The sequence below is a fragment of the Lipotes vexillifer genome, unplaced genomic scaffold, assembly GCF_000442215.2.
Source record: "Lipotes vexillifer unplaced genomic scaffold, Lipotes_vexillifer_v1.1 scaffold1518, whole genome shotgun sequence".
Lineage (NCBI taxonomy): Eukaryota > Metazoa > Chordata > Mammalia > Artiodactyla > Lipotidae > Lipotes > Lipotes vexillifer.
This window is the reverse complement of record NW_006789830.1, coordinates 378108-390277: the sequence shown is the minus strand read 5'-3', so window position 1 is coordinate 390277 and position 12170 is coordinate 378108. Positions and strand designations below refer to the sequence as shown.

Sequence of the window (12170 nt, the reverse complement as noted above, 5' to 3'; positions counted from 1 at the left end):
TCTCACTGTTGTGGCCTCTCCCGTTGCGGAGCACAGGCTCCGGACGCGCAGGCTCAGCGGCCATGGCTCATGGGCCCAGCCGCTCCGCGGCATGTGGGATCTTCCCGGACCGGGGCATGAACCTGTGTCCCCTGCATGGGCAGGCGGACTGTCAACCACTGCGCCACCGGGGAAGCCCTGAGGATGACTTTTAAAGATTTGCTTCCCAGGCAACCGCCAGCAACCTTCTTCCCTTTTTGTGAGTTGTGTTGTGTTAGTCGGTCTTGGTGACATTGGAAGTTCCTGAGAAGATATTTCTTTCTCGTACATATCCTTTGATCTAGGTTATTCTCTAGATATCTTGAAGTGATCTTGCCACTACACCTTTGTTTAAAAAGTGAATTCTGCTTAAATGTTGGGTAAAATAGCTTGTTATGTTGGCAGTGGAAGTCCTTTTCAGTCTGGTTAATACATGTTTGTTTTGTGCCAAGAATATGCTGTGCACTGTATTCTTTGATGTCTTTTTTAGGAAATAATTTTGGTGAGACAGTTTGTATCTAAAGAACCCCTGTACTCCCTGGAAAGGAATAAGAGTTTACTGAATTGTCTCTCACTTATTTTTTTTCCTTAACTTTTAAAGTTTTGTGTTTGTATATCAGAGACTGAAAACATACAAACATATGTACAGTGTAAAGAACAACTATCAAGTGGATATTCCTGTAACCACCGCCCAAGGCAAGAGATAGCTATCAGCAGCCCCACGTCTCTCACCCCTGATTGTATCTAGACTTTTGTGATAGTCATCTCCTTGCTTTTCTTTACAGCTTTACCACCTATGTATGCACCTTAAAAATGTTCTTTAGTTTTGCCTGCTTTTAAACTTTACATACATAGGATCAAACTGTGTGTGTTCTTGCCATCCAAGTTGGCGCATGTAGTCGGTGGTTCTCACTGCTTTATAGTATATTTCCTTTGGTTCACCCATTCTTCTGTTGGTGGACTTTTGGGTGGTTTCCAGTTTGGGGCTATTATTCATGGTTTCGATGTTAAAGTCAGCACATAAGGGGAAATTGTTCACCCTTTAGCCATACTGGCCTTCTCCTGGGGCCTCAGATACACCAAGCACGCGCTGTCTCAGAGTCCTCCCTGCCTAGAATGTTCTTTCTCCACTTACCTGTCTGGGAAACTCCCTCACTTGATTCAGGTCTCTGCTCAAAGTCACTTTATCAGAAAATTCTTCCCTGAACATCCTCTTTAAAACAGTACTCTTCACCCTCGCTCCGTCCCTTAGTCACCGTGTATTCCTTCAGAGCCCAGATCACCACCAGACGTAAACATATGTGCTTACTGTCTGCTTCCTCTGAAAGACTCTTAAGCCCCACCTTCATGAATTTAAGCAGCTCAAACATGTTAAGAACTTGTCTGGAGAGTCGATTCCAGCCTCATTTCCACCATTCAGAGCCCTGTGAAGTTGGGAAATTGCAGTTCATTCATTCAGCAAATTGAGCATCTACTAAGCTCCAGGTCCTATTCTAAGTACTCCAGATACATCACTGAGCAAAAGAGATACAGATCCTGTCTTCAGGGGGCTTTTATTATAGTGTGTGTGTGTGTGTGTGTGTGTGTGTGCGCGTGCGCGCGCGCGCGCGCGCACGCGTGTGGTGGTGGGGGTGGGCACAGTAAGCAGTAAACATAATAAGTAAATTAGAGGATAAATAAGTCCAGTTGTCCCTCAGTGTCTGCAGGGGATTCATCCCCCCCACCTCCCCCAACCCAGGGATACAGAACTCATGGAAGTGGAGGTAGAGCAGGGGCAGGGAAGCATGCTTGCTATTTTAAATAGGTTGGTCTGAGTAGGCCTCATCGAGGAGGGGATGTTTAAAAAGCGATTTGAAGGAGGGGAGGGAGTGAGGCATATGGACTTCTGGGGGAAAATATTACAGATAGAAGAAGCAGCCAGTGCAGGGGCCCCGAAATGGCCTTGTGACTGGTGGGTTCAGGGAACAGCAAAGAGGCCAGAGTGGCTGGTGTGTCACGAGGGGATTATAGACCATTGTATGACCTTGGCTTATATTCTAAGTCAAATGGGAGTCATTGGAGGGTTTTGAGGAAGGGGGTGACCTGATCTGATTTACATATTAAAAGGATCCCTTTGATTGTGTTAAGAACTGCGAATTGGTGGAGACAATGGTAGAAAGAGGTGGATCAATGAAAAAAAATTGCAGGAATTCTTTTGCAAGACACAGGTGCCTTGGCTTGGGAAGGGGTAGTGGTACAGGTGGGTATTTGTTTAATGTATTGTTAATAGGATTTTCTGTTGGATCAGATGTTGGGGATGAGAGAACCACGGATGACTTGAAGGATTTTGGCCTGAGCTGTCGGAAGTTTGGATTTCCCATCATCTGGGTGGGGAGGCTGCTGGTGGGGAGGTTTGGAGGGAAGGTCAGGGGCTTGGTCCACCATGTTGAGCTTGAGCTGTCTACTAGCCATCCATATGGAGATGGGAAGAAGCCAGGAAGATGCAGGAGTCTGGGACTTGGGGGCGAGGTCTGAACTGGGGCTACAGGTATGGGTTTGAGAATCTTCCTCAAGAGGATGGTATTTGAAACCATGAGACTGGTATGACATGACCGGAGTGAATATAAACAGGGAAGAGACCAAGGGCTGAGTCTAATCTTCCTGAGCCCCCAGCATTTCCTTAGCTGGGAGACATAAAAATCATGTTTCCCCTTCCTACTTCACAGACTTCTTGTCAGGACCATCTTCAAGGCTTTGAAGCACTTAAAGCAATGAATGAAAGGCGTGATCACACGGTGATCTGTTTCAGCCTTGGGATGAGAAGGCGTGAAGGGTGGGAACATGTCAGGGAGAGGGGCCCAGAAAAGCACCCTGTACTTTGAGAAGGTTGATACCTCTGGTGTTGAAGGAAGTCATGATGAGCCTTGGTAGTTAAACAATGAGAAAAGCTCCAGAATCTATGGACCGTTGTTTAGACTTGGGGTTAAATAATGTTTAGACATTGAATTAACTTGGTCAGAGTATCTGTCTTGGAAGCAGTGAAGGAAGGAAGGAAAGAACAAGGGAGGGAGGGAGGAAGGGAGAGAGGGAAGGAGGAAGGGAAGGAGGGAGGAAAGGAGGGAGAGAGGAGGCAGAGAATAGAGGAGGGAGGGAGGGAGTAAAAGAAGGAGAGGGTAGGGCTTCCCTGGTGGCGCAGTGGTTGAGAGTCCACCTGCAGATGCAGGGGACGCGGGTTCGTGCCCCGGTCCGGGAAGATCCTACATGCCGCGGAGCGGCTGGGCCCGTGAGGCCTGGCCGCTGAGCCTACGCGTCCGGAGCCTGTGCTCCGCAAGGAGAGAGGGAAGGAGGAAGGGAAGGAGGGAGGAAAGGAGGGAGAGAGGAGGCAGAGAATAGAGGAGGGAGGGAGGGAGTAAAAGAAGGAGAGGGTAGGGCTTCCCTGGTGGCGCAGTGGTTGAGAGTCCACCTGCAGATGCAGGGGACGCGGGTTCGTGCCCCGGTCCGGGAAGATCCTACATGCCGCGGAGCGGCTGGACCCGTGAGCCATGGCCGCTGAGCCTGCGCGTCCGGAGCCTGTGCTCCTCAACGGGAGAGGCCACAACAGTGAGAGGCCTGTGTACCGAAAAAAAAAAAAAAAAGAAAAGAAGGAGAGGGTAAGGACCTTCGCTTCTCCTGCCCCTTCACCAGGAAGTCACCACAGAAGGAGAAAGTGAATAGTCTGGAAGCCAGGGGCAAAGAAGCAGGCCAGTTCCTAGTAGGGAATCAGACAGGAGGCCTTAGGTAGTTAAGGGGGTCGCACTAAACAGCCTTTTGGGGTCTATTTTTTGAGACCTTTGTTTGCTGTTTACTGGAGATGTTCTCTCTTCACTGTCAGAGCTTCAGTCTTGGACCAGTGAGGGCTGACGCCCAGCCTTTCTGTGGGGAGAGCAGTAAAGTCAGTGGAACCACTGGCCTCAGCAGCCGGCCTGTGAGTGCGTGTTTTGTGGGGCTTTCCAGAAGCTTTCATACACAGTCCTTTGCTGGTAGTGAGGACTCACGGGAAACCCTTGTGAGCAGCTGTAATGCTTTGTGGCACTTAGCATGCAGTCCCCGGGCACGGAGTCCAGTGTTTGTAAGCCTGGAGTCTCCTTTTAGCCCTAGATGGTATTGAAAGAAAAGATTCCCAAGTGATTTTGTCCAGCGCACTAGGTGGGATTGGGGGTGGAACCTGAGACTTTGCTTATCCTACCTTTTGGGAGTAAAAGCAGCCTCTGCTTCGCTTGTGTGTAACTTCAGAGCCACTTCTCAAATGCCCGAGGTTAATAAAATATTTATCATCAGCAGATGGTGGCTGGGGGCAAAACGGCCACTCTCACTTTCCTCAGAACCTTTTAGAGGTCATTATATGGGGGAGGGAGGGAAAGTGAAGCTCCGATTCAGTGCCCTCTTCCCCCGCCTCTGTCCTCCCGGGGCTTTGGGCTCAGACCCCAGGGCCTTTGCATGGAGCTTTCTTTACACAGGTCCCACAGTCCTTCACAGTTTCAGGAGCACAGAGGTTCCCAAGCTGCTTCTTTAGTTGTTTACTTTAGGCCTTTCTTTGCTCTGGTCTCTTCTTCATCCTAAAGGTTCAAAATAGAGACACACATGTAGAGAGAAAATGTATGGACACCAATGGGGGAAAGCGGGGTGGGGGGGGCAGTGGTGGTAGTGGGATGAATTGGGAGATTGGGATTGACATATATACACCAATATGTATAAAATAGATAACTAGTAAGAACCTGCTGTATAAAAATAAATAAATAAAATAAAATTCAGAAAAAAAGAAAAAAAACAACAACAAAGTGGATGCTGCCTTGACTGGATAGTGGAGCAGGACGAAAGGAATGGGGACCAGGGATCCCAGGTCCTTCCCTCATTCACTTTCACCTTGACCAGTGTTTTGGTGAAATTATTAATGATTTATTTAGCAGTGAACCCCACCATGTCTGTGCCCCCAAAGAAACCTGACTTGTAACTCTAACGGATGAGAGGAAGGTGGTGGGAGCGAGGTCCAGGTGAGGTAGGCAGCCAAGCGGAGTCGGGGCTGCACCGCAGAGGAGAGCAGCCTAGACCCCAAGCTTGAGAGCATCACCCTGGGTGAGAGTCATTGCTCACCCAGGGGCAGAAGCCCTTGGTTCTCTTCCCTGTTTTATATCGACCCCTGGGGGCGGGCGGATTAGAGGCTCACGGGACTTCAGGGGAGCACTGCCCCTAATTAGGGGGAGCTGGGGAGGCACTACCTGTCTGGAGACATCCACACAGGCCTGACGCTGACCTGCCTACAGCGATTGTAAGTTAAGGATGAGAGGCTACTGTTTAACATTGGCTGGAGACACACGTGTACGGGGGTGGTGGGGGGAGCAGAGAGAAAAAGAGAAGACAGAGAGATTGATTGATTGATTGATTGGTTGGTTGTGAGAGGGTAGGAGCAACTGACCAGGGAGGTGGCTGTCTTCTCAGAGCATGAAAAGAATGTATGCGGGCCTCTCACTGCTGTGGCCTCTCCCGTTGCGGAGCACAGACTCCGGACGCGCAGGCTCAGCGGCCATGGCTCATGGGCCCAGCCGCTCCGCGGCATGTGGGATCTTCCCAGACCGGGGCACGAACCCGCGTCCCCTGCATCGGCAGGCGGACTCTCAACCACTGCGCCACCAGGGAAGCCCAAGATAGCTTATTCTTGGTCAAATGTTGTCTATGGCTGATTATTCAGGTGGGTACTGGCCAATGTGTAAACCTCCTGGTCTAGGGAAGTTTTACTGAGCTATGTCTGGGGTTTCCTTTAGCACATTGGGATCCCAGCTTAGTTTGTTCCATTTAAGTATTGGATACTTAATACTTTTAAAGCAGCTACTCTGTGCCCACCCCCGCCAGATGATGTGGGATGTGAAAGAAATACTGGGTACAATCCCTGCCCTAGAGGAACATATCAACTTGATGAAGAGACAAGACTCATACAAATGAAACAAACTTAGGGAAAAATAAAAGACCGGTTTTGGAACGTACTCGAGTTTTAGGACCCAGGAGGGATGTGTGCTGTGCTGTCAGCAGCCAGTGGCTGCAGCTCCTGGTGAAAGCTGTGTCCCTGGGGTCTGGATGCCTTGAGGAGAAGCCCCAGGGGAATTTGCTGAGCCACTGCGTTTGTGGGTGTATCCCCGTCACAGCACTTGGATTCAGTCTCATGACTGTGGCTGCTTGGAGACGCCCCATCGAGGACCTCGTGCTGTGGGGGACTGTCCGCTGGCTGCCTGTCTCGGGAGAAGTCAAACAACTCGTTAGGCTCGTCCCTGCCTGCAAAGTGGGGTAGCGTCATATCCATCCTTCTGACCTCAGATGGTTGTACAACAGGAGGGATGGAGCGTGGAGGCCCTTGGGTAGAGCACTGTGTGGTTTATCACTGGCTGCAAAATCTATTTAGGCAAAAAGAAGTTGGAATTAATACTCTTCACGCTCTGACACTGCAGTGCTGCCTGCTCTTGGGAATTCCTCTTTGTCCCAGTGTTCTCTCTCTCTCTGGGCTCCCCTGGTCTCTCCAGTCTGCTTTCCCCCCCTGCTCCTTTCGTCACTCCCTGCTTGTTCCCAGACACTTCCTCTGATCCCCTGGCTTCTGCAGTGATGGAGATGCAGAGCATTTCTCCCAAGTCTCGATCTCCCGCCCTGTCCTCACTCCTAAGCCCAGATCCTGATCGCTTTCTGCACGTCCTGCAGGCCTGCAGGTCGGCCTTGGCTTCCTCCGAGCCGTCCCAGGGAAAGGCATCGCCCTCACACGGTCAGCACTGACTCCTCTCCTTCCACCTCTGTGCTGCCTGTCACCAGTCACCAGGGCAGCCACGTCTGAGAGTCTGTGATGCTGCTGGAACCCATCCTCTCGCAGCTATTCCGCCCTCTTGTTCTCGAGCCCACACCCTCCTTCACTCTCACCCCAACCAGTATTTCGAAACGTTTAGAATTAAACCTGTACTTATTTATCAATAGAATTCCACCTTTCCTATGCCCCAAAGAAATCTTCCTTGTAACTCTAACAAATGAGGTTTAAACAGAGCGGCTTCCTTCTCTCTCTGCCCGGGCAGCCCTGCCCATCTCCTGCCCCACTCCTCCCCAGCAGTGGTCCCGAGGCCCCCTGACACTAGGAACTCAAAGAACATGGCAGGAAAGCCACACCTACCCTCTTGTGACAGTTGATTGTGACAGCCTCCTAAGCTATCTCTCTGTTCCTTCTCCATCCAGGGTTGTTTCTATAAAACCCAGACCTGACAAGACTCAAAACCACCTTGATAACTGGTCACCATTCACAGAACAAAGGCTGAACTCCAGCAGATCCTCAGTCTGACCCCAAATCACCTTTTCTTCCCTCCCTCTGGGCCTGTGTGGTTGGGCCTGCGTGAACACTTGGAATTCCCCAGCCCTGCGGGCACCTTAAGCCTCCATACACTGCTGGTGCTGTTCCCTCTGCCAGGAACACCTTTCCCCATGCTTCTCTTCCTGAGGAAAGACTGTACTCCTTAGGTCTGGGTTTGATGTCGTCGCTGCCACGAAACCTTTCTCGAACTTCCTTCTCATCAAACATAACGTGGCACGCCTTCCCTGTTCCTACACTTTCCTGTTTGCACTTAAAAAGAAAAAATACTTACCTCCTTGCATTATAGTCATGCCAAGAGCAAGGGCAATGTGCTCTTTATTTTTGAGTCCGCAGAGCACCCAGCCCGGCACCAGTATACACTTGTTGAATAAACAGACATCTGAATGAATGAGTTTGACATGCTCGTTAAAGCCCAAGGCATCATTCGCCTCCTCTTTCACTGGCTTATCATTCTTAAGAGGAGCGGGTCTCTCTGTACGTCAGCCTTTGCGGGGCCAGGCAGCTAAGGGAAAACCCAGCAGTTCTGAGAACACGGTGGCTGAGCTGTGTCTGGTTCCCTGTAAGTCACTCTTTCTCCATAATTCTGATCACTGCCCAGTCTCAGACACTCCACTTCTGAACCTCAGCTAGAGGGATTTCAAGAGCGCTTTCCAGAGTACATTTAGGTAGCTGGCCTCCTGCCGGCCTTGGTTCCAAGATCCCATCCCCTCTTTTCCCCAGTTTTCACAAGTGGGCCGTGGTTGGCTCTCTCAAGCCTGACCTGTACCCCATCACTCAAGCGCTGGAGCCCTTCCCTTGATGGGAGGGTTCCTGTGCTGAGCCCCAGTTTCGTGACCAGGACTTTGCTTTCCGTGGCAAGATCTCCTTAGTGCCAACTTCTGAGCGTTTCATGTTTGTTTAAACCTTAACATTTACCTTCAGTCCAGCTGTCAGTTACTCTCATCCCTCCTTCCCAGGTGCTGTCTGCTTATCTGGTATCCACTGTCTGTCCTCATTTGCTGTTCACTCATGTCACACCTGCAGATGTGTTTGCCACCCTTTGGCCGTGGGGCATCCTAGCTCTGCCTCAGACAAGGGCATCACTCACCACACAGGTGAAAAACCAGAGAGCTTCTGCCCTCCCCTGCTCCCAGATAATGCACTTTTCTGCAGCTGCACGCTGTCATTCTGATCTTGATACCGATCCTGTCTCACCCGAGTTACCTCAGCTGCATCTTAATGAATCCCCCAAGTCCACTCTTCACCTCTCTGTAACATTCTCCACACTTTAGCCAGAAAGATCTTTCAAGATGTAATACTGTTCACGTCACATCACAGTCCTGCTTAAAACCCTTCCTCATCTTACCTCATTCTTAGGAATAAAGACCACATTTCTGAAGAATGTTAGAAAACACGGCCTACAAAGCCAGGGCTATCTGGCCCCAACGGCCTCCTCAGCTTCTTTTTCACTCACTAGCCAACATCCCCCTTCTTCTCATGCATACATCCTGCTTCCTCCCACCCCAGGGCCTTTGAACATGCCATTTCCTTTGTTTGGAACTCTGTTCTTGTCTTTCAGCTTAAAGCTCAAGCACCCCTTTTCCACAATGCCTACCTGTTGCTACCCTCGCTAGCTCTCACAGCTCCCTGAACTCCTCCTTTATAGAACTTATCACAGTTTTTAATTATATAGTCACGTGATCATTCGTTACTGTGTTTCCCTCTAGTGAGGTCCAAGGACAGGGACCATGTCCATGTTGCTCACAATTTTATTGAGCCCTGTGATTAACATGGGGTCAGTGCCTCATACATATTATTAGATGACGGGAATAACACCTGCATGATCCTACCTGACCAGTCCCACGGAAGTTTACCAGGGCTGTGTATAAGCATGTCCTAGGGATGATGCTCTGCCACTCAGCTCCTCATAAGCCCGAGCACGGATACTGCCTCACAGAGGGTAAACCATGAAACAAATATACAACATGGGGCTCCTGAAATCCTTATGCAACATCCCATATTGTTTATTGAAAGTATTTGGATGTGCATATTTATTACTTAGTTTTCTTGTTGTAGGGAATTTGACAGATACTCCATACCATTGCACTCTACATTTATTGCATTTCTTTGAATTCAGAGCCACTAAAAAGTTCATCTCTTCATGTTAATTGTTTTCTTCTTTTAATCATGAGAATTCTATTCCCCATTGGATTTCTTTTTTTCTTTTTTTTTTTCTTAGCTGCTGGGGAACTCTGTGCTAAATTTCACGCTTAACATAGTAAAATTACCTCTGCCCAGGTATCCTGTTGTATCTGTCTTCTGTTGTTTTTAGTATTTATTTATTTATTTTTGGCTGCTTTGGGTCTTCACTGCTGCACGTGGGCTTTCTCTAGTTGCGGCGAGCGGGTGCTACTCTTCATTGTGGTACATGGGCTTCTCACTGCGGTGGCTTCTCTTGTTGCGGAGCATGAGCTCTAGGCGCGTAGGCTTCAGTAGTTGTGGCATGCAGGCTCTAGAGCGCAGGCTGAGTAGTTGTGGCGCACAGGCTTAGTTGCTCCACGGCATGTGGGATCTTCCTGGACCAGGGCTCGAACCTGTGTCCCCTGCATTGGCAGATGGATTCTTAACCACTACACCACCAGGGAAGTCCTTCTGTTTTTTTTTTTTTTTTTTTTTTTTTTTTTTTTTTTTTTTGCGGTACGCGGGCCTCTCACTGTTGTGGCCTCTCCCGTTGCGGAGCACAGGCTCCGGACGCACAGGCTCAGCGGCCATGGCTCACGGGCCCAGCCACTCCGCGGCATGTGGGATCTTCCTGGACCGGGGCACGAACCCATGTCCCCTGCATCGGCAGGCGGACTCTCAACCACTGCGCCACCAGGGAAGCCCCCTCTGTTGTTTTTAAAGTGATTTCTTTGTTGTTCTATTGTGTTATACTTAATTATTAAAGACAATTCAGATTCTTTTGTTAGGAATATATATATTTATATGTTATATTATATACATTTTTATTTATATTATATATTAGCTACATATGATATATATATCATATGTAATATATATTACAAAGCCCTTATACCCCCTCTTTTATCCCATAGTGATAACAATCCATATTCTTACTTTGGAGCCACGCTGGCGAGGGATGATGAAAAGAATCTGTGGAGTGTGCCTCACGATGTGTCCCACACAGAGGCAGACGACGACAGGATTCTCTACAATTTGATCGTTGTTCGTAATCAACAGGCCAAAGATTCAGAGGTAAGCACCTTTTGAGATCTTGCTGTGTGCAGGTGATAAAGTCCAGTGAAAAACAGCAGTAACGGAGAAGACCAGCTTAGAATAGAGAAGAGAATGAAGGATGAGATGTGTGAAACGTAGGGCAGGTCTTTTAGCAGCATCTAGTTGCTAATTTTAGCTGGTCTTGGTACACCTGTTTAATACACAGATAAGACTGATTTCTAATTGTTACTTTAATGATACAAATTACAGCAGTAGGGAAACAGCAAGGCAGTGCTGTTCAGATTGTGAAAATACTTTATGGTCTTAAATGGCTTAACCAGTCCATCTCTAATCTTTCCAACTGTTTAGCAAGCCACCATTAAAGATTCAGACTGAAGGTTGACAGGTACTTTGCATCATCACTACTTCTGAATTAATGGGGCCTGAATTGTTGTTTGTTTTTTTTTTCTGTTTGTATCTTCTTAAATTGTGCTTATGGATCAAACAGCGTATCTGCCATATTTGAGGTGATTTTTGTGATAAGGCTTGAAACCACTCTTAATGGACTTTTAATCAAAGTCATTGATATGAGAACACCAGAATATTGAAAAGGAGACAACTTCATAAGTGAAGAGAAAACAGCAAAAGGGATGATATTTTATTTTCTCCTTTATTTCAAAAGTAGTATTATAGTACTATACATAATGCAATATAATATTATGTGTATCATTTTCCAAGTAATAAAACCTAAGTTTTCTAACTTCTGTGTTCATCTGTTAGTTCTGAGTAGATGCCTATATTAGATATGACTTTATGTTTTCCTTTGTATCATATAGTAGTTGAGAAGAACAGAGACATTTAAAATCTCAGGCTTAGGCTATGAAGAAAAGCACCAGAGTGTGTATGTATGGGAGCAGGGTTATTGCAGTGGGGGGGGGGGTGCCTGTTCCTTATCTAGGTTTATTTCTGTTAATTAATTGTTAATTGTTTTTCCCCCGAAAACATGCGTTAGCAGGAGATGATAACTTTAGAAGAGTCATGTGTCCCGGTCCTTTTATTCTGGTGTGACTTGGGATGCCTTTGGGGGGTGGAGGTGGGCTGAGAAGTGGGGAATGACAGTTGCCTCTGATTCTTGAGGCCTGGGGGAAGAGTAGGCTGGAGAGTCCCGCAGTGGCTCTGATGAGCATCCTTTCTTGGGTGTGGAGTGCTGGTAGGGACAACTCCTGCTAGATATCCATCACAGCGCTTAACTCAGAGGCATAGCATATTAGTGGCCATGCGCTGCACTACCCCTGGCTTCCCCCCTGCTATCCCCTCCTCCACTGGTAACATTTAAAGGACATCATAAAGGCTGCTCAGGCCATGAATAGCCCTCCTGGCTGCCCTTCCTGAGCATATGGACAGGAATTCTTGCATGACCTTGTTTTCCCTTTAATGGGAAGTGCTAATCCTTACCCTGCTGTATTGGGCTGACCAGTTATGGTTTCTGCTGGTGAGAATGCAACTAGTTCTTGTCTTTTCTTCCTTTTCTTTCTCCACTCTGTGCAAAGCTGTGACAGCAGTAGGGAAGTGAGATATATATATATATATATATATATATATATAT

The 12170-nt window shown here is 48.0% G+C and overlaps 1 protein-coding gene across 1 annotated transcript in view; it reads left to right on the top strand.

The window, feature by feature from the left end:
• Nucleotides 1-12170, top strand: part of MREG (melanoregulin) — a 67646-nt gene that overhangs the window by 14564 nt on the left and 40912 nt on the right. The window contains exon 2 of the mRNA XM_007462851.1: nucleotides 10444-10603. Coding sequence (XP_007462913.1) covers nucleotides 10444-10603 — 160 coding nt within the window. The remainder of the gene's footprint in view (nucleotides 1-10443; nucleotides 10604-12170) is intronic.